Raw genomic sequence first — 21579 nt, 5'->3', positions numbered from 1 at the left:
GGGTTTGGTTGGGATAGACAGGAGCTAAGACCTAGAAGAAATGCTGTAAGTGTCCTGCAGCAGCACAAGAAAATGGACGTGTGTATGACGTATATAGGGGAAGGAGGGAAAGAGAAAGGAAAAGAAGCCTGCTATCTGGCTGGAAGGTATTGGCAATTGCACATCATGAGGTGTACAACCTACTGCTAATTTTTCTTTCTTTTTAAGGGAGAAGTAAGACTTGATTTTTACAGATAGAGGTATGGCAAAATGAAGAAAGCTGATGTGCAAGCACGTGCTGCTTTCTGTAACCTTTATCTCTTCCTAACAAAATGCATTTGGTATCAGATTTCCTCAAATCACTAAGCAATTGGAGATCTTTCTGACTGGAAATCGTGCTAACTGTATTTGGAAAGGAAGGGAAGAATATTTGTTCTGGACTTGGATTTATCGAATATGCCTACTACTTGTTTCTTAGGAAACACAATTGAATTTTACAATGCATCCCCAGTTACATGATACTAAAGCAATACTGGCTGCATTTACCAGAGACTAATATTATACATCATTAGTTCTGGTTAAATCTGAGGCATCTGTGAGTCTCTGAGATACAAGGACCCTCACTGTTCACTCAGACTGGCTGAACATCTTCAAGGAGAAATTAGCACAAGTGGTACTTTTAAATAACATTGTTGATTAAAAAAAAGTGAACAGATCATGAACTAGCCTGTCCTTGAATCTATTAGTTATCATAGTATTCGAGTGCTTAATGGGCCGTTTAATTTGCTCTCAACTGGACACATGCCAAAAGAGCTATTATACAAAAGGTGGATCATTTGCTACAATGTACAAGGAAGTTGATGCTGACCACCTTTATGGAGGGTTTGATGAACCTAATTGAAAGGCTTACACAAAGGCTAGGCTTTGTTACTTGGTAACCCTCATCTCAAGATTGTCAGGCTAAAACACAATTTTTTCTTAAATGTTTTAAAAGCTATAAGGAATATCTTAAACTTTGCTAACCAGTGTACCTCTCGCTCTCTGTTTTGTGCTTAAATGTTAAACCACATCGCTATTAATATTAGTAAAGCTAATCCTTTGGTATCTTACCATAAACTCTTCACATGAGAAGTTGCACTGTCCTGCTTGCAGCTCTGGGGCCCTTCCCTTCAGAGGTGAGTGAAACGGGCTGAGTGAGCCCGTCTGAGGAACCCTGCCCCTCGGGGGTGAGAGGGAGATGGTTTATCTACCGCAGTTGAGTAGCAACCGTCTCCACAGTGCTCAGGCTGGGCTCGATGCTTGCCTCAGCCGGGCCCTTCCCGGGGGAAGAGACCGGACTCCCCTCAGGAGCGCGTGCTTTAGGCCCCATTAAAGACTGTCTTGACGATTTTTTTCAGTCAGAACAACGCGTCTCTGTTCCTCCAAAAGCACCCGAGGGCTCGGAAGCGCATGACGGGCCGCCTTCGCGCCGCGTCCCCTCAGCGAGCACTGAGGCGACGGCAGGAGCGCCCGCGCGCTGCTTCTTGGCGAGCCCGCCCGGCGCGGCGCCGTGCCTAGAGGCGGGCGCGCGGGCCCCGCAGTGCGCCTGCTCCGAGCTAACGGTACGCGGTGAGGGGGCGTCGCCCGGCGAAGCCCTGCCCACCTGTGCCCGGCCTGCGCATGCGCCCTCGCCGCCGGGAGGGGAGGGGAGGGGAGGGGCGGTGCTGGCGCGCGGCGCCGCCCCGCTGTCGGCTGCGGTGGCCGCCTCAGCTGCGGCCGCCGGGAGGGAGGCGGAGGGAGGTAGGCGGCGGCGGAAGATGGCGGCGGCCGCGGCGGCGGCGCTGCGGGCCTGGTTCTGGAATGAGCGATTCTGGCTGCCGCACAACGTGACGTGGGCGGACCTGGCCGGGGAGCCGGGCCCGCCGGACAGCGGGCTGCAGTACCCGCGGGCGGGCCACGTCCTCTCCGCCTTCCCGCTGGCGCTCGGCATCTTCGCCGTGCGGCTGCTTTTCGAGAGGTAAGCGCGGGACCGCTCCCACCGCAGGGCGCCCCCAGGGCGGCGGGGCCCTCAGGCGGCTGAGGCGGCCGGGACGCCGCCCGCTCCCGTCTCGGGGGCGAGCGCGCGGCGAGGCCGCCGGTGTCTCTTAGCAACGGGCTGTGGAGCGCCCCGGGGGGAGCGGCGGGCGGCCCTGGGGCCGGGCCGGAGGCGAGGCGGGGCGGGCCGGGCCCCGCGGGGCGGCTCGGCTGGGCTCCTCTCTCGCCCCTCCGGCAGCGCGGAGGCCTTCCGTGGAGGCCGTGGCCGGCTCTCCGCCCGCGGCGTCTCCCGAGGTTCTTTTTGTGTGGAAAGGGAATATTGTGTAACCCTGGAAAAACCTCTCTGTGTTTGTCACGACATACACAAGCCCATAGGGCTCCTCTCTCCCTTGGCTTTGGATCCCGAGAGGCTCCTCCGGTGCTAGCGGTACCTTATGCTGAGGTAGTGCAAGAACGAAGTCTGGGGGATTCACTTTTGTTTCTCCTCCTGTCCAGGAGAACCTCGGCTGGGCGAGTGAAAGACAATGGGCTGCTGCTGCTCTGCAGTTGGTTTGCTTGTGTTGCTGGTCTCTGCCTTTATTGTACTTTCCTTGCAAGTTCCTGGATGAGGAAATAGGACTCGTTCACATGGCCTAGTATATTATTAAACAGTTTGTGGATCCGCTGTATCTTGGGCATGATGGAAGTGCGTGCAGGTCATCATATCTGCCCATAAACAGGTGTATTTCTCATTTACTTGAGTATCCATAAACATACGATATTAACTCTTCCCTGGGGCAGGGGTTTATCCTTTCCATGATGTGTATCTCTTACAGCCACACGCAGGGCAGACTGTCTGGGTGACATAGACGCTAATTAGTAAAGTGGCTTATTTAGGAAAACCATTAGGTGAAGCAGACCAAGACACCTTGTATTCCTGTTCAAGTAATTCATTAAAGATTGATTTAAATTTCTACATTGAAAGGGCAGAAGTATTTCTAAGCATGAAAAGGGCTGTAGGACTAAAGTGAGTAGGAATCGAATTGGTTTTGTTTTGTGGGTTTTCTGTAAGAAGTGTGAATTTTCTTGAGCTTTCAGAAATTAAACAAGAAGAGGGGACTGGGGTGAAGTAAAAAGATAGGTGAACTGTGGAGAAAAATGAAGCAGGTCAGCAGACTAGGAGAGAAATTTGAGAGGCTCTTTTTTCTCCATCTTATCTTTCTGCCCTCTAAAGAAAAAAAAAAGCTTCAGAAGACTACTGGCAGTTCAAACCAGCGCAGAGGACCCAGGAACACACGTGGCAGTGCCAAAATCTCATCTGAGCTTGGCGTGCTACTGCTAGTCTTGGCCAAATGTTGACGCTTGCCAGCAGACAAGGAAAGGAAGTTGTAAGACAGAATGATACCCCTGAAAGGGATATTGTAGGAAGGTCTCCTCAGTTTCTAAGGCCTCTTTAGTCCAGGTGTCTTAGTCTGGGGAAGAAGTGCAAAAGATTCTCTCTTCTCTGGAGTATGAGATGTTAGGAGAGATACAGTGCGTCCTACTGCACCTAGTAACACTGTCTTCCTGGTAGCAATTACTTCATCCTGATAATGTGAACCTGGTTTGTGAAATTTCTTTTGCAGTGTTAATTTGGGGAGGAGTCAAATGACAAATTAAGGCCTCTGCCAACACAGTAAAACCTAGAGGCCATGGCCTGGTTCCTGACAGGGTTGTTCCTTTTTTTTCAGCTGTGTCTTTGCTATAGTGTGTCTCAATAGTGGTAGCTTGAAGTGAGAGCAGACTGTGCACCTAAGTGAAAGCATATTTTTTAAGAAATGCTTTTCTCTTTCCTCCTGCCACTTTGAACATGTCATAAAAGTTCAGATTTGTCTTAATAAAATCCTGTGGTGCATATAGCCCAATTCAGGCTTTGGGGATGATTGTGTCAAATGTCTTCCTTGCCACACAATTGGCAGTTGGGCTCGATGACTCAGAACTTGACTTATATACTTGTGCAGCTCTTTTGTTTAAGTTTCTTTTCATTTCTTTCTTTTTTCTCTTTCCTTTTGCTGTAGATCTTCAGTGTGAGGAAGTGCTTTTGTAACACTGACACATATTTCTGTTAGTGAATGCTCCTATAAATTAACGTTTGCATCGCAATGTTGGTAAAATATTCATTAGGCTGACTGTCTGTGGGAAGTATATGACTATAGAGATGAGCAAGACTCGCAGAGGAAGGTAAAGTCCTGACGTAGTGGTAGGGGGGTGGAGTTTTGTGCAGGCAAGATAAAGAAGGACTTCTGCCCACAAGCTTGTTTTTATTTTTTTTTCTTCGTTATACTTGCAAGTATACTTGCAAATAGTATAACCTTTTCTTGGTTATACTATTTCTCCTTACACATCTTATCCCACTGCAGGCACCAAAAAAATTCCCAGGTGTCCGTGAAAACCTGGAGCCTGTTATTCATATGATGTGTTTATAATTAGACTGGAATGCCCTTCAGTAACAGATATGCTTGTTACCCTACAGGTCTGAGGAAGGATCTGCAGCTTGTGCTCAAGCTAGGGTGGGAGAAAAAAGTGATTTTAGTTGTTACTTCATCAGGTCTGTCTGCGAAATTAGGGACAGTTGTGGAATGAGGTGGTTTAATCTTAACACAGTGAAACAGAGATTATGGAAAGATGAACTCTTACTTTGAGTGCATACTTTATAAATCTTACTATATTGCAGATTGTTCTTCCTTTTCAGAGCTGTAATAGGGAGTCACCAGCTGAACTTGAATCACAGAATCGTATAGGTTGGAAAAGACCTTTAAGATCATTGAGTCCAACTGTAAACCTAATGCTACCAAGACCACCACTATACCATGTCCCTAAGCACCTCGTCCAAAAGTCCTTTAAATGCTTCCAGGGATGGCGACTCAACCACTTCCTTGGGCAGCCTGTTCCAATGCTTGATAACCCTTTCAGTGAAGTAAAATTTCCTAATATCCAGTCTAAACCTCCCCTGGTGCAACTTGAGGCCATTTCCTCTCGTCCTATCACTTGACCCCCACCTCTCTACACCCTCCTTTCAGGCAGTTGTAGAGAGTGATGAGGTCTCCCCTCAGCCTCCTTTTCTCCAGGCTAAACAACCCCAGTTCCCTCAGCCCCTCCTCATCAGACTTATGCTTTAGACCCTTCACCAGCTTTGTTGCCCTACTTTGGACATGCATGAATGTTGCATAAAGAAGGATTCTGCCTTTGGATTTGTGAAGTACAACATGCCTGAGAAATTTTTGTTACAACATATGAGTCTGTGTACTTGAAAATTGGTGTTGGTTTCAAAATCAGTCTATCTTAATAACTAGCGTGAAAAAGGTAGCTTGGTAGGTGTGACTTAAGCCAATGAGCAGATACCTGTTCAGAAAAGTGTAATATAAGTATTGAAGTGATGATAATTCCTTGCTGGGAAGGTGTGGCAGTAGGCTGACCTTGGGAATAGTTGCTGTAGTTAAGATTTCTGTGGAATCATAAAATAATTTAGATTAAAAGGGACCTCTGGAGGTCACCTTGTCCAATCCTTTCTTCAAAGCAAGGCCAATGTTTTAGTCAAGTCAGGTTGCTCATGGTCTTGTGCTGTTCAGTTTTGAATATCCCCAAGAATGGAAATCCTACTATATGGGCAGCCTTTTTTTTTTTTTTTTTGGGTGCTTAACTGCTATTGCTATGCAGAATTTTTTCTCTGTGGGATACAGGGCAAAACTTGCAGCCTATTCTGGGGCCAAAAATATAAAATGCCACAGAGGTTTTAAGTGTGAGTTTTCCTTACTGGACTCCTAGAGGAAATAGCATGTCATCTTGATAGTTTTGACTGACAACAGGATTGATCACTCACTTCACATTCCACCTGCAAGGTAGTAACTGGGCAGAGCAATTGGGCTGTGACTGTTCAGTGGACTCATGAGTGTAAGCCAGCCATGCCCAGCCCAGGTAAAAACACCGTGCACGGCTAGTCAGGAAGCCCTGTGGAAGGACAGTTGTCGTTTGCAGTTCCATTGCACGAAGCCATTACTTGTGGAGTTAGAGAAGCTACGTTACGGTGTTGGCTTAGACTTCCTTAAAAGTAATTAAATCCATTGCTGCCATGCTTTTTCCTTCCTGTTTCTGTGACTGGGACTACCTCTGTTGCCTCCATTGTGGTGACTTGTCTGTTTGCTTGTGTTGATGTCTGTCTGCTTCTGTGCACCTAGAAATGTTTGCGGGTTTTTTTGGTTTGCTCTTTGGTCACCTGCATGCTTGACTGAGCAACTTGAGTCCTGTGCTGTTCCTGTAGCCTGTGGCTTGCTCTTGATTCCCACCCCCTGATTTCTGGAAGCATCTATATTTTTTCCCTAAGCCTGCTAGTGAAGGAAGCCTACTACTCAGGAATAGCTTCATGCAAAGTTTTGAGGGGGGCGGGGGTGTGTGTGTGTGTTGTTGGTTTTTTTGTTTTGGGGTGGTGTTTTTTGTTGTTTGGTTGGTTTGTTTGTTTTATTTTTTCAGTCTTTACGTCCCAAGTGAATTATTTCTGCATCTTTTTGTTGGAGGAGATGCTGTTTCTTCTTTCCTTGATGCTTCAGGTTTTGAATTCTAGAATAATGCCAAGACTTTGTATGGATCACTATGAGCTTTCTTAACCATTCCATCTGTTCTTTACTTGTTCTTAAAACAAAAGAAGACTCTCCTGAATAATAAATTAATTGAATGTGCAGATTTTTAGATTTTTCAGCTTTCCTCTCTTACGTGAGGAAGCCAACCCAAACTGAGTATCTTCAGGCCAGGATTTTTTTTTTATACACCTCTAAGCACTGTGTCCCAGAAAATGAAATGAAAATATTTGGCATCCTGTAATTGCACATGTGTACTTCTTTGCTGTTGTGGTGTATCCTGTAGGAAAGAAGAGTATAAAGATGTACACTTTTATGGGGGTCTAGCCAAATGTTTCATAACATCAGAACATGATTTCTGGCTGGTGGTCTAGATTATAGAGGAAGCAATGAGCCTTTTGAGCCAAGCTAAAAGGAAATCACCCTTTCCTTTTTTTTAAATTTTTTTTTTTTTTAAAGCTATGACTGTTGAAATGAACAGGATGTATGAAGAAATGGGGCAGGACAGTGAAACCTGGGGCCACAGTGTGTTACTTGTTTAGTATTTTCTGAGAGCAGGGGAGTTCCTTTGGGATTAGTCATGAGCTGATCTGTAATTTCTCAAGGGGAAAACCCCACAACCTGTGTCTGTTCTTAAACCCAGTCATAGCTATTTGTTACTGAAGTACTAACAACATACTCCCGAGAATGATTGTTGTTGGAACACTTGTAGTTGTGATTCTCCTGAATTTTAATCTCTCCATTTAAACACAAGGAGAAATGGTAACAAATGTAGTGGTTGGAAAAAGCAGCATTTTCTGCTTGATGGCACTCTGAGTCTGCTAAATGGAATATGTGTGTGTAATTTGTTGTCTTCAATTCGGTTGTCTCTGAAACGATCTCTGTTTTGAAGCAAAATAGATTTAATGATGCAAATATTGGGTCCTTTTCAAAATCGGTTTTGAGAAACAGGTTCTTTGTGCTCGCTCTCTCTCAAAATAATTGATTAAAAAAAAAGAATTACTCCTTGAAAATCCCGTCTTTTTCCCACCAACAGGAGAGAAAACAATTCACATGTTCAGGTAACACATGCATTTTTCTTAGAATCCTGTGCCCATTTTGACACAAAGGTACAGCAAAACCTAATAATTTTTGAACATATATTCATTGTAGTTGCAAAACCAGGCTTGTTTTCAGAGCATCTGTGCTATAAAATTCACAAAGTGTTAGATCAGCTTTTGGAATATGCGGTGCATACAGGATTGAGATACTGAGATCTTGGGTCTTTCAGATTGAGTGACTTCTTACGTCTTCCTCACTCTCCCAGAGGAAACAAGACACTTTATTTTTCCCCGAAGACAAAAAACCCCTAAAACCTGTGTCTTTTAGGAACTGTGTCACTTGAGCTTCCCTTTTTTCTGAGCTATGTGACACCAAGGCACATTCTGGAAGTAAGGCATTTTGTTTATATGGCTACAAGGGCTCTAGCATTTGTGTTTGCAGAAGACTCCTATCAGTGATCTATTATTTTATTTCTGAGTAATGAGAATCACCCTGGGGCAACACATTCTGGTCCTTACAAGCCAAGGACATTAAGATGTAATTTTTCATTTTAGATGTGTGTACTGTATGTGCTGTCTGCAATTACCATTTGGACTAATAAAAGATACTACTTCACCGGTGAAGTTTCTTTAAGCAAAGTGAGTGGAGATCTTCAAAAGCTTTTTGGATAGATTTTGCAGCTGGTGACAAGTCAGGGTTCTTGTGCTTTAGGCAGAGGAGGGAAACAGATAACTTTGTTTTAATCTAGCTCACTCTTCTCTTTCAGGTTTATTGCCAAGCCATGTGCCATAAACCTTGGCATTCAAGACAGTGGACCTCACAGAGCCCAGCCCAATGCAATTTTAGAGAAAGTGTTTACATCCATCACTAAGGTGAGTCATGCTTCAAATTCTGCTAGAAATAGAGGCCTATAAGTAAGGGGGGTGAAGGGGTGGCTTTTTGCTTCCACTTTCTAGTTTAAGAGAAATGCATTTCACACTGTGCATGCACAATGAGTGTGCTCTTTGTTATTTAACTTTGCCTCTGGCATGTCCTTCTTGTAGCAAAGTAAATTCTCTTTATGGCTGACCTATGCTTTTGTGCACAGAAGAATCTTTTTTTTTTAATAAAACGTTCTCTTTTTAGAAAGGTATGAGGCTTCTTCCTTTAGTTCCCTGCCTTAGTTCAAATTGTTACAACTCCTGTAATGGGTGGTAATTCTTGGTTTAATAAGAAATTTCCCAGTATCTTTCACTTTCTATTGGAAAAGTGCTACTCTTTTCCTTGAGATCTGTTCCTTTGCTAGTTTTATTGGCCAGTTGTGTGAATGCTTTCCTCTTATTTTTGCAATCTACTGTGGAATTGGACAACAGCCGTCACAGTGGAAGTGAGTTATTTAAGGAGAGCATTCAGTCAATGGAAGTGTGCTCTGATAAAGGGTAGCACATTTAATGTTGACAGTAGGTTTTTCTTTTGATTGTTTCATGGCCTTTCTTTCACTGAAGCTGACAGTGCTCCTTCACTTCAGAATTACAGAATTCCACACTGTCTGTACTCTGTGTACAGTGAAATCCACGCAGACAGCATGACAGATTTTCATTAAAGATAAGGAAATGGAAGGTTTTATGTTCTGATTTGGTGATGCTGAGATTCATTCTGAGTGGAGCAGATAGAGTGCTCAGTGAATGGAAGGGAAATTCTATAAAAACCTTACTAAAACTCGCCTCATGGGAACATTGAAGTTTTGAGGTATTTGGAATGACGTGTGAACTGAAAAGTCCCTATGATTTGATGCCATTTGTGGGTAGGACTTTTATGTAGGGGATGTCCTTGAAATTAATGTTTAGGAAACCCATGAGGACACATGCTGTGCAAAATTTATCTAGCTTATGAAAACAGAGCTGCGTTTAACTGTACCAGTATGCTTGTGTCTGCTGTTGGATTTGGAGAATTGGAATGTAGGGTGGCACTGATGCAGGGGAAAGGTTTCCTTGCTGTTCTGAAATTGGAGCTCTGTAAGTTCTCCTTTGAGGCAGGTTCACTTCCAATGCAGAAGTGTCAGGTAGCCCGAACTGTTAAAGCCTAGTAAAGTGCAGAGAGATCTGGTTGTGATGGAGTTACAGGAAAGTCATGGTCTCAATACTGAAAATCAAAGGACAGATGATTTTGCTTTTCAGTTGAACAGTCTGGTGACTCGTTATTAAATCAGCATTCCGCGTAGTTTTTTGGGTTTGTATGTAACTCAAGTAGTAAAATGTGTTTATCATCTTTCAGTTGTAAGAGCTCCCTGGCAGAGCTTGTTAAAAGGACACTGGTCTGAAACTAACGTGGCTTATCTCACCACTGGGCCATTTTAGAGGTAGTTATCAGGTTTTGTTCACTTTGTCTCTTATAAATCCATTTATGTCACTCTTCAAACAAATAAACTGCCAGCAGAGTTTCCACTCAGAGAACAGTGATATATTCTTTATCATACAATTATTTCAGTTTTCAAATTTAATTTTATTTATAAACTTTGATAACAGAAATAACGCCATCTCTACGATGCCCTTTTGGAATATACAAATATCTAGTGTGTTAAACCAACTCTTACTTTAAAGTTTCCCTAAACTTGCAGTGAGTAGCAACCCTTAAATGTACTCAGCTTTGAAAGTCTTCCTGAGTTCTGGACTGTTTGAATTGATGTGCAAGTTTTAACAGGTAGGACAGGACATTTTAAAAGCTCCTCCCCCCAAATTAAGAAACAGAACAATTGCATTCTTTGTCACAATGTGCTGTCAAATGATGAAATAGATGAGGAAATGTTAAACCAAAAGCATTCTGAATAATTAAGTAATTAGTGGCTTATGAAGGTTAAACTTGAATGAACAATTGTGGCAATGGCTTCCTGCTTCTAGCCTATATGTAGTGCCTTCCTAGTGTGTGTGTTTTGTTATCTGTGCATCATTTCTATCATAGTACAGAGGGGATCTCAGACTGAAAGTAGGTTGAGAAGTAGGAGAAATGACACTTGTTTCATTTTCCTTCAGTCTCCAGATGGAAAAAGGTTAGAAGGCTTGTCAAAGCAGCTAGACTGGGATGTTCGAAAGATCCAGCGCTGGTTTCGTCATCGGAGGAACCAGGACAAACCCACCACCCTCACTAAATTTTGTGAGAGCATGTATGTTTGTGCAGAGGCCAAGATGTGGCTTCATCTTAAAGCTCCAGCTCTATGTTCTCTTTTCTAACTGAAACTGTGGTCAGCTGCTAATTTAGACTATTGTCTTGGGGTTGGCTCTTGAAAGTTAAATTCTTATATAAGCAAATGAAAGAAGTTAGGAGGGCCTTTTAGAATTCGGTATTCTAAAATATTTTGAATATGAGCATGAGAGACCAGAACACATGTACAGCAGTTATTCCTGTCAACAATGAGCAGCTTTAGATAGTGGACCAGGTCCCTAATGCAAACGTAGTGCTTCAGTGTGCATGTGTGTGCATGTATGCATATGCATGTGCACAACTTGAGTAATTATACTGAAGACAAATGTGCTGTCTGCTCAGTTATGTTGTAGACCAGTGTTTGTTCCCAGATAGAATGACCTTATGGCTTACACAATGATGTATATACTTTTATACAGACACTTCTTGGATTCCTGTTCTTTTCATTTCAGTTCATTCTTTTGTTCTTTGTTTCTTTCTGAATGCTTGCAGTTACCTCTGTTAGTGTAGTAGCATCTGAGTATTTTTTCCTGACTTGTTATTTCTTCTGTGCTGGTTTCTTTCCTTTCCAGTAACTTTCTTCATATTAATTCTTCCCCCCAGTATGGTTTTGTCTACTTAAAGCCACAAGGTAAGAGGGACAAATACATATATTAGGATACCTTCTGGATAACAATAACTTATCTTGTTGTTATCTTGTTATTGTATATTAAAGCATATGAATGATGCATGTTCACTCTGAACTTTATTTCAAACTTGGCTGTTGATGCAAACTCATGTGCGGTGTGAAAACTCTTAAATAGGTCTATCCTTACATGAAATGTTTACAAATGAAGGATTACCATTTGGTGGGTGAAAGCTTTTCACATGTCAGAATTGGGTTTTTTCACAATTGTTCCAGTTTTTGTTACAAATGTTAACCAGAAGCTGTTTCTAGTTCGTAAGTTTAATTTTTGCTTCTTTTTCCAGGTGGAGATTTACATTTTATTTAAGTATATTTTTTTATGGAATCAAGTTTCTCTGGACGGTGAGTTGGTCTGTCGCCCCCACCCCTGCCCTTGTTGTTCTGTGTGGCATGCAGCTGGGTTATGGCTGTCCTGCTGAAATATAGGGGGTTTGACTACCTATGTCACTTCTTCAGTGCTTGCACCTAACTTAAAACAAGGGGGGTTTAGTGGTGATAGTCATCTTTATGTTCCCTTTTTTGAGGTCCTGGGGTTTCTGTTCAAGGACCTTCTTTACACTATAGGAAAGCTTCTGTACAGATCTGTCATTAAGGAAATATTAGAAACTTACTTTTCCTGTTACCCCAGAATGGGACAGAACTGGTTTGGGGTTTTTTCTTTTTTTTTTTTTTTTTTTTTTTTTTTTTTCTTTTTTCTATGGAGAGCTCCTTATTTTTTTCTCATCTCTCTCTTGAAGGGATACAGATTCATCTCTTTGGGTCTTCATTATTATTAGAGCTGTATGATTATTCTTTGAATTTCCATTGCAGTATGACTTGCCTTTGACTGCAGAAAGAATATTTTAAATCACTAGGATGTCTTACAGTAAATTTAGCTTGAATGGTAGAATCAAGATAAAATTTCAGTGAAACAGTATGGTAGTGTAGTGGCCAACTGCCTTAGATGATAGGGAAGAAAAAACGCAGTAGAATAATAACTTATCTTTTTCCCTTTAGGCACCCTGGTTTTGGGACACACGACAGTGCTGGTACAACTACCCTTTTCAGGTAGGACATAAATACTTACTAGATTCCAACTTCTTGCACAATTTCAGTTTTTATTTTTTGTTAATGATAGCAGATTGAAACTCAGTAGACTTGAGTGCTTCTCATTATTCTGTGGGGTGGATGCTGCACAGGCTGCAACCTGGTAAGCTTTCTAGTGAGTGAATGGCCATCCCTTCTGGAAGGCTCAAAGATGGCATTTACTCTTTATGTCTTCAGATCCTGGTTAGGTTTGTCAACAGCAGTGTTTCCTCACATAGAAGTGACTCAGTTCATATTAATTTTATATTTACTTGCTGCTGTGGAAAAAAAAATGCATAAAACTATACTGGTAACTTATCTACAGCATTGTTTTCATTATGCAGCAAGTATGATTGTATAGAGGCCAACCAGTCTGTTTCAGTGCCTGGTCTTCCTAATCCGAGAGGTTGCAGTATTAGTTGTAAATATTGACAAAGGAATCATAGTCCTGTTGAATAAAGCTCCAACACACAAGTATGTTGTGACTAAGCCTAGAGTAAGACATCTGTTGCTTAAGCTTGTTTTTACTAAAACTTAATTCTGGATCTTTTAACTTACGGCTCAGCATTCTGGAGGAACAGAGTGGGATGGGAAGGAAGGAAGGAAAAAGTTGATTTTAATGTACATTTTAAAGTATTTTGTCTTCTAACTGTGCTATCTTTGTTTGTTTTCCAGCCTCTAACATCCAGGCTTTATTATTACTATATTTTGGAGCTGGCCTTCTATTGGTCTCTCATGTTTTCTCAGTTTACAGACATTAAACGGAAGGTGAGATTAACTAGAATTGCACTAACCACTTTGCTAAATAGAGAGGACTAACAAAAAATGTGAAAGTGCCTGGCCAGTAAAGCTAAAGCATAGTAATAATTGTATTTTCTTCCTCATTCACATCTTTGTGTAGCCTACCTCCTTCTGTAATCGCTACCCAGTCCTGGGAAGAAGGGAGGAGGAAGCCTGATATGCAGCCTGGTATATCCTTGAGAGTCCCTTTCACCTTCCAGGGGAGAGAACAGAATCACTCAATACCTCCCAATAAAAAGTTATCAAATCATTGTGTAAAAAGATTTAATTAGAAGGCTTGCAAGAATACATGAAAATGAGATGCTCAAAGCAGTACCTTGCTGAGCCGGGTGAGAAAATGGCAAACACTAAAGCAATAATAAATTTTTCTTTGATAGTAATTTTTCATCTGTGTGTTAGCAGGATGATGACTGGTTGTGATTGCCGGAATCTAATGCCATTGTGCTATGTTCTAGGATTTGGCTTGTTGTTGCTGTTGGAAAACAGTTCATAGTAAATCATGGTTTATTGCTTCTGTTATACAAACTGCAAAGTAGCAAATTATTCCAATTCTTGCATTGACTGTTCAAAAGGAAAAGTTTGCCTGGGATTTTTTTCTGTACTGAAATATCAGCAGGTGAGGCACTACAGAATATCTTGGAGCTGCAGAAAGGGAGTGATTAACAGCATTTGTGATACTGTTTATGATGTTTAATTTTGTACTCTGACTTTAACAAAGTGGATTACATTCCCCACTGGAAGCATGGTAAGGTACATTGACATGGAAGTTTGGTACCCAGGGGGCTAAACTGAAAACCAGCCCTGAATGTAGATGCATTCTAAACTTTTTTTTAATGAAGTGGCCTAATTCTTGCTGTTGGGTTATCTTCTGTTCTATGCCTGCTATGCTCTGGCAGGCTTTTGCACGCTGACAACGGTAACAGCAGCGTATTTAAAATTTGTGCCAAGAGCTGAAAGGGCTAGCAATAAGACTGTAAAACCAAAAGGAGCCAAAAATAAGGGCCGTATGTTGTCCTGTCAATACCTGCAGGTATGTTCTGCAGGCATACTTATCTTTACCTTGCATTTGTGTGCCAAAGAGACTGTGCTGTGCCCGTGTATGCAGAGTTCTGACTTCACAGGAGCACAAATGCTAGGAGACACCTTTCTGGAACCTTTAGTGATGATGGTTGATGTTGTGTGATGAGCTGTGCTTATATAAAGTGGAGTCAGAGTCTGAACTGAAGTAATCCTGTGACCCCAGTTAGTCAGTTTTGTGGCTCTGTTCCAAACCTTTGTATTTGTTTGACAGCCAAAGAGTCTTCATTCATTTTTTTTTTCTGTTTCCAGGACTTCCTGATCATGTTTGTCCATCATTTGGCTACAATTGGACTCATTACATTCTCTTATATGAATAATATGGTGCGGGTTGGAACTCTGGTGCTGTGCCTCCATGATGCATCAGATTTCCTTTTAGAGGTGAGTTTCCTTTCAAATCTTTGCGTACCTAATGCTAGTGTGGTCTCAGGGGAGCAAGCTGACTTTCCCATTCTTGATAAACTGCATTAAATATGCCATAAAACTTGTGCTGCTGATCCTGCCTTGTCAGCTTTTCCTCATAACTGCTTTAGTGCTGAGAATAATCCCTAAATGTTCCAAACTCCTTACAAATGTGATGGCTTGAGGGTTTTTGAAGCTCTACAGCCTGGCAATTACATGAGTGCACAAAGGGAATAATATTCTCATGTTTCTTGTCTCTTTTAGGCTGCAAAGCTAGCCAATTATGCCAAGTACCAACGTCTATGTGATGCTTTCTTCATGCTCTTTGGTGTCGTATTCATTGTTACACGGTTGGGCATTTATCCTTTCTGGTAAGCACCTTGAGCTGTAAGGTCTTGTTTGTTCTTCCAATCCTTTAAGCAAAGCCTTTGTATTTAGACTTCTTGCAAGCATTCCAGCCTGTCCCTTAAGGCAGCCTGAAGCTGCAGACAGCCCAAGTACTGTTTGGAGCAGTACGTCCAACTAGGCATATGAAGAAACCTCTCAACAGTCAGCTGAGGGAGTGTGAAAAGTGTCTAGAATCCTAATGCACAGCTGCCCCCCTCCTCTTACTGCAAAGTGATGACAGTGCTTATTAGCTGGAGCCAAGTCAGCTGGTATCTGCTCTGAAAGACTTGAAGGGTTGTTTGCCTCTCTGAAGAAGTTTTGGAAATGGTTACAAATGAGGCATGGTCTCTTGAGGTAAATTTGATTTTTGAGTATCTGGCTTAGTCATCATTGCAGTTTCTGATTCTGATGACACTCGTGTCCTATCCTTGTGTCGTGACTGTTCAGAGCCTGAAATAGGTCTTAGGTTTCTTGGGAGGTAACACCCTGGCTAAATGGCTTATAGCTAATCATCCTATAATGAGATTCCCTCTCACCTCAATAGGTCAGGCTTGGTGAGGTTCTTCTGTTGATGAGCTGTTATCCACTTCTTGTTTCTGTTGAAAGAGTATGGTGAAAATTCGGTTACACCTGATTATTACTCAGTTTATTTCAGTTTTACTGCATATATTTATTTCCTAGGCAATGGACAGCTTGCGTTCCCATTCTTTTTGGGTGCCTTGACGGTAGGCAGAAACAATACTTCAGCTTTGGTATCAGGGCTGCAATTAAAGCTCTTGCTTGTTTTCCAGTAAATGCATCAAAGGAGTCTGGATAAGGAAGAGCATTAATTCTTATGTCTTCATAGGCTCCTTCCAGTGACGGATGAGATAGTTGTCATTGTTTTTATTGCTGTTGTCTGTCAGGAGGTGATGCTCTTGCATCATGCTATTGCTCAGCAGTCCTGTAAATCTTTCATGTATTTTTCCACTGGCTGTAATGTAATTCCTCAGCTTTGTAGAGAAATCTGGCAAGCTTGCAGTGGTATTGCAGACCCTATGCTATTTCACTTCACGTGTATTCCCTTTCCTAATTAGTAGTATAAAAGATTAACAAATCTCTGGAATTGCATTTAATTAATCCATAAACTGGCTATGAGTTAGATGTTTCTGTAGCTGCATTTTGGGGGACTTGGGTTCTTCTTTGAAAGGCTTGTTTTTCTTTTCTTGTGAAATGTTAAAAGCTATGTGAAATTAATGACGTCTTTAAAGGTCTCTCCATACCTCTCTACTTCATAAAATCTAAAGTGTTTATTAAATTACTTAAGTACTGGCAATAACTCCCAGTGACAAGAACAGCAAAACAATAATGAAAGAAAGCACAAAGCTTTGTCCATAAAGCGGTTTCTAGTCCTCCAGCTTGGCAGGAGGAATCTATAAAAATCTGAGGGAAGAGAATAGCGCAGAGGGAGGGAGGCCTACTGGGAACAAAATTCCTTCCTGATCTTTAAATATGGGTGAAGACTGCCCAAGTATGAGTGTGTTAACAGTTGTTTTGATGAGCAGTGCAGCTTGACATCACTTCCTGTAAAGTTGTTATAAATGCTCATGCCTTTGAGATGGAAATTGGCAGCAGATCTGTATGTGTAACCAAATTGCAGAACATTCACATCTCCTGTTTGTTGCTCAGTTCAAATGTTTCTAATTAGCTTTAGTCTGTCTCCTAACTCTGGCAAGAGACTAGCTGCATCGCTGCCCTGACAGGAGCAAAGCAACAGATGCTTAAATGAGATACAAACTGTTGTGCATCTGGCCAGTCATCTTAATTTAGAGCTGGAAGCCATGTTACTAGCACAGCCGATCTGTAATGTGTTTCTGGATCTCTTTTAGGATTTTGAATACAACCCTATTTGAAAGCTGGGAGTTGATTGGTCCTTATCCTTCATGGTGGCTATTCAATGGGCTTTTGATAACCTTGCAGATCTTGCATATCATCTGGTCTTATCTCATCATTCGCACTGCCTACAAGGCCCTCGTGCGGGGAAAGGTAAGATTGCTGGTGACTGTTTTGGGTCCTCTTTCCTACAAGCCCTATTAAGCAATCATGAGAAACCGGGCCCTTCAGTGAGGGCTGGTACTAGTTGTCGAGGGATTTGCATCAGGAGTGCTTTGTAGAAGGTTGGTTTTTCTACCTTGGTTGCTCTGCAGACTTGAGTTGCCAGGTGTATACAAAGGCAGGGATGCTTTCCTCTCTGTTCTGGTCTTGCAGGGAAATAACACCATTTTCCAGTACGTTCAGGTGCTGTAATAAAGTGATGATGACAGACTTGTTATGAAAGACTTACGTACTTTGTTTGGAGTTTCAGGTGGTAGTAGGCTCTTTTCTGAACAACGATATAGTACGTCTTCCACCTTTCCAACCTCAGCTTGTTCTTGGGATGCATCTTCTACTTGTTAGCACTAACACAGGCTTCTGGCTGTCAGTGCAAGCCAGGCGTTGAGCTGCAGCATGCGGAGGAGAAAGGGTTATCAGAAATGCAGTGGAGTTTGCTGGTTGTCACTGGGCTAATGGGGTGCAGTCTAGCTTCAGTCCTGAGTATTCTAATTTTAATTTGTGTTGGGAGTCTTAGGGAGAGGAAGGGTGAAACTACAGCAGCTGGTTAGCAACTGATACTGCCCTAAGAGTGAGCAAGGCTGACTTCTGGCTGCAACCTTGGTTGCCAAGCAAAAAGGTGTAGTTCAACTGAAGTAGCATGAGACAGGGCAAGCCAATCTAGGAACTAATTTGACACCTAGCCTACCCATCAAGGGAAGCCACTTCCTTTGCAGCTACCAGAGAGCAGCAGCTGATTTCATAGCACAAATGCTTTTTTTTTTTTAATCAGATATTTGGTATTCTGATCTGAGTTTCTCTCATGGCTCTACTTTATTTTGTGTTTGACTTCTCAGCTGCCCCTACACATGGAATGTAACCTTGAAAAATATTTATATCGTAGTTGTCTGTGGCTGTGATTGTCAGGGGAAGGCATGTTTCAGAATATGCATGTGATCTTTTCATCTGTTCCCCGCAGCTGCTACTGCAAATGTCTTATTTTCTGTCTGTGCAGCTGTTTCTGTATCCTGAGGTCGACATCTTTTTCCTTTCCTTGGTTCTCTCCTGTCCAGGTGACCTAGCCAGAGAAAGGACTCTAAGCTCTGTCTTCTTCATTCTTTTCTCCTTTTCTCTGTGCCAGATTGGAGCTGGACAGTTTCATCCTTTGCATGTAAGTGTGATCTGTGCTTCTGTTTGTTCACTGAAAGGCATCTCCATCTGTTTCAAGGCTAAGACAAAAGCAAAGCTATGCTCTTGGGGCTTTAGATGGCTGGTGCCTTCTCTTAAAATGTTTCCCTCCCTGGTTGATACAGTGCCGGTTCTGACAGTATGCTAAAATGCAGGTTTTTCCAAAGGTCAAAGCAGTGTCCTAGGGTTTGTTCTTATCTGCTGTCAGCTGGCTGCATGACCTTCACCTTTCTGCTTTTATACGCCCACAGAGACTCTGATATCTGTCTTTAGTGCTCATTAACACTGTGCGGAGTGGAAGAGGACAGGAGAAATGCAATGGTTTTTGCGAAAAGGAGTAGAACAGTCACTTGTCCCCCAAATAATGGGAAAAATTTCAAGGGATTTCTGCTTCCTTTCAGTGACCCTTTGAACTTCTAACATAGCAGGAGAGCGGGGAAAGGTATCAAAAGCTCTGGCAACAGACAGAAGCCAGTACATCCAACAGGCCTGTCAAAACCAATCCTGCAGATCATTAACTTTACCTGGCTTTCTGCCAGATCTTCCCTTGAGTTCAAAAACTTCCTGCCTGGTGCTGTTCGAAAGCCCTAACCCTGACTCGAAGCCAGCAGAGCCGAATGAAATCCTGAAATCCTTGGAAAGGTGCTAGCCGCAGAGTGCTTGCACATTAAGTAAATGAGGGCTATTAGTTGCAGCGGCAGAAGTGTGGAGAGCCTGCCTTGGGGTATGCAAAGCACGGGCCATTCACGCAGTCACTGCTCGGCACCGGTGAGTTTATGGCTCTGGCACCCTGCCACCAACCGAGGTGCTTGTTTGCAGTTAGGGCCGGGCTTAGGATCTCTTCCCTTCACCTTCTGGTGCGGTTGGCTCTGCCGTGCTGGTGCAGTGCCCTCCTGCGGCACTCGGAGCAGCCGGCAGCAAAGTGCGCCTGGATCTGCTTCGAAAGGTTCAAAATCCCACGTGCCAATCCAATTCGGCTGGATTTGCAGTCAGTCTTTTCACTAAAGGCGTAACTCTGTAAAGCAGATCTAGATCTCTGGGCTGAGATGCTGCTTCTGTTCCTGAACGGGTGTTTGCTGGATTAGATAGTTGTCTTTGTTCTACAGCCCACTGTCCAGACAGGCTTTTGCTCCTAAATGAGTTCTCACATATGAACCACAAGCTGTGAAAATGGGAGGAACTTTGTGCAAACAGTAATGTGATAAATGTAGCTAGTTAACTTTTAAAATATCAAAGCCACTCCCTGTAGGATAAAATGTTCTCTCAGAAACAGATACATACATGGTTTTTGGTCATCATACCCACTGATTATTATGGTGTGAGAAGTTTTTTGATTCAAAACAAATCTGTTGTTTGGAAAAGCGGCCTTTAACCGATCTAGAGTGCAGTTCTTGGAAGACAAGAACAACCAAAGATCTGTGGTGTCCTCTGATCCAGTGAGAGCAAAAAAAAAATGTGTAGTGCTTTCACAGATGGACAGAGTATTTGGAGAATGGAACTCGTATTTCCAAATTGTCATTTTCAATGTCTGTGGCTTGCATTCTGTATGTGATGATAGGTTCCTCCTTATGAGTTTGAAGGGATTCAGGATCAGATGTAGAAGGCAAATGTAGCTAACTGAGGCTGGTTAATCACATGGGCGCAACCTTCTAACTGCTGTTTTCTGTGAGTTTTTCAACTTCCCTTCTCCCCTTTTCACTACCAAATTTCATTTGAAATGTTTAGGTATCAAAAGATGACCGCAGTGATGTAGAGAGCAGCTCTGAAGAGGAGGATGTGACTTCCAACAGCACAAAAGGAGTTTTCAGCACTTCGAGTAATGGCTCCAACCGCATTAATGGCCACGTGGCTAGTGGCCAGTGGATGGAAGAGGAGTAAGGCTATGGGTTGGCCTTGAGCAAACACGAACTTATCTTTAAATATCTAGATGTGTTGAGCTCCACATTCCCAAGTGATCTTTAATCAAGACACCCCTTCCCCAGAAACCTCCAGCAAATCTGAAATGGGCACAATCCAGACCAGTCAGAGGCTTTGCACAACAGAAGGGATAAAGCCAATGACTAGGGCAAAAACAAAGCTGCCGATTTCACTTTAAGCCATTTTGTACTTAAATCTTAGTCCCATCGATATTTGCAGAGGTATCTTTGTTTGTGACAAACTGGTTTTTACTAGGATCAACTCAAGGCGGAACAAGTTTGGACTAGGCTGGCTGCTGACCGCAGGAGGGTTACGGTGCCATGTCAGTGACGGTTTGCTCCAGTGCAGGTTCAGCGTATCTCCTTGATGCACTCCAGAAGCCGCTTAAGAGCACGGAGAACACAGGGTCCCACGGTTCCACGTCCAAGCTACCCTGGCTGTAGCAGAGATGCTTTTTCTCGGTCCTGCTGTGAGCGCTCTGGACTACAGCCAAGCTTTGAATTGGACTGTGCTACAACAGAAGTGTTGTTCTAACTTGCCATCGGGGTGCTGTATGCTAAGGAGGTTATAGCTTCTATCTCTGCTGTCACGAGGGACCAGGCCAGCGTTTGCTGCCTATTTTGGTGCTGCAAGCCCCTCTGAAGTCTTGACTACAGCCTTCTGAAATGGGGGAGGGGGGTGGTTTATTGCCCCTGAGACAGCTATCACAATACATGCCTTTTAAAATTTTTTTCTGTTGCAAGTTGTGGTTTTGAAGATGTTTCTAGACCTACTGGACACAGTTGGCTAAGCTGGGACTTGAGGGTGGACCAGTACTGGTGGGCTGTGTTTAACTTTCCACAAAATAAGATGTTTCAGCCCTGCTTGTCTCTACTCCAAGACAGAAGTGAATGTTGCTGCTCTGATTTTGCAACTGGGTGGAGGAATCACGGGGCTGGAAAGGCAGCTGCACCATAGGCTTTGCTTTTTTTTTTTTTTTTTTTTTTTTTTTTTTTTTACTGAATGGTACTTGGGGGCAATGGAAGACCTGTGTGTCAATCATGACCAGAATTTTGGAAACTTCTTGAGTTGTTACCGTTTTATACCATTGTTTACTCTTATTGTCTGATTAAAAGATGCTTCAGAAACTTGGTTGACATGTTTCATCTTGAGAACATAAAAGCAAGGACACTGTATGCCCTTTTTCTC

At 42.8% G+C, this 21579-nt stretch overlaps 1 protein-coding gene across 2 annotated transcripts; it reads left to right on the top strand.

Moving 5' to 3' along the window:
- Nucleotides 1–1687: 1687 nt before the first annotated feature.
- CERS5 (ceramide synthase 5) lies at nucleotides 1688–21522 on the top strand. Of its 2 annotated transcripts, none has more exons than XM_075525643.1 (10): nucleotides 1688–1975; nucleotides 8389–8494; nucleotides 10631–10761; nucleotides 11769–11826; nucleotides 12481–12531; nucleotides 13225–13317; nucleotides 14680–14808; nucleotides 15094–15200; nucleotides 17085–17253; nucleotides 18388–20181. In XM_075525643.1, the coding sequence occupies exons 1-10, from the start codon at nucleotides 1776–1778 to the stop codon at nucleotides 18517–18519; spliced, it is 1176 nt and encodes a 391-aa protein (XP_075381758.1). In that variant the 5' UTR covers nucleotides 1688–1775; the 3' UTR covers nucleotides 18520–20181. The 2 variants fall into 2 exon arrangements, with proteins under 2 accessions (XP_075381758.1, XP_075381757.1); XM_075525642.1 differs by lacking the exon at nucleotides 18388–20181 and adding an exon at nucleotides 20200–21522 and having other exon boundaries at nucleotides 1692–1975; nucleotides 17085–17241.
- The last annotated feature ends 57 nt before the right edge of the window (nucleotides 21523–21579 follow it).

Source organism: Mycteria americana, chromosome 26, assembly GCF_035582795.1.
Source record: "Mycteria americana isolate JAX WOST 10 ecotype Jacksonville Zoo and Gardens chromosome 26, USCA_MyAme_1.0, whole genome shotgun sequence".
NCBI classification, from domain to species: Eukaryota; Metazoa; Chordata; class Aves; order Ciconiiformes; family Ciconiidae; genus Mycteria; species Mycteria americana.
This window is presented reverse-complemented; position numbering and strand designations above follow the sequence as displayed.

Bases quoted from the DNA above. Each gene is read 5' to 3' on its own strand.
- CERS5 (XM_075525642.1), top strand. From the start codon at position 1,776: ATGGCGGCGGCCGCGGCGGCGGCGCTGCGGGCCTGGTTCTGGAATGAG. The intron at 12,532-13,224 runs GTAGGACATAAA...TTTGTTTTCCAG, and splicing joins GGTACAACTACCCTTTTCAG to CCTCTAACATCCAGGCTTTA. The intron at 17,242-20,199 runs GTAAGATTGCTG...TGAAATGTTTAG, and splicing joins AGGCCCTCGTGCGGGGAAAG to GTATCAAAAGATGACCGCAG.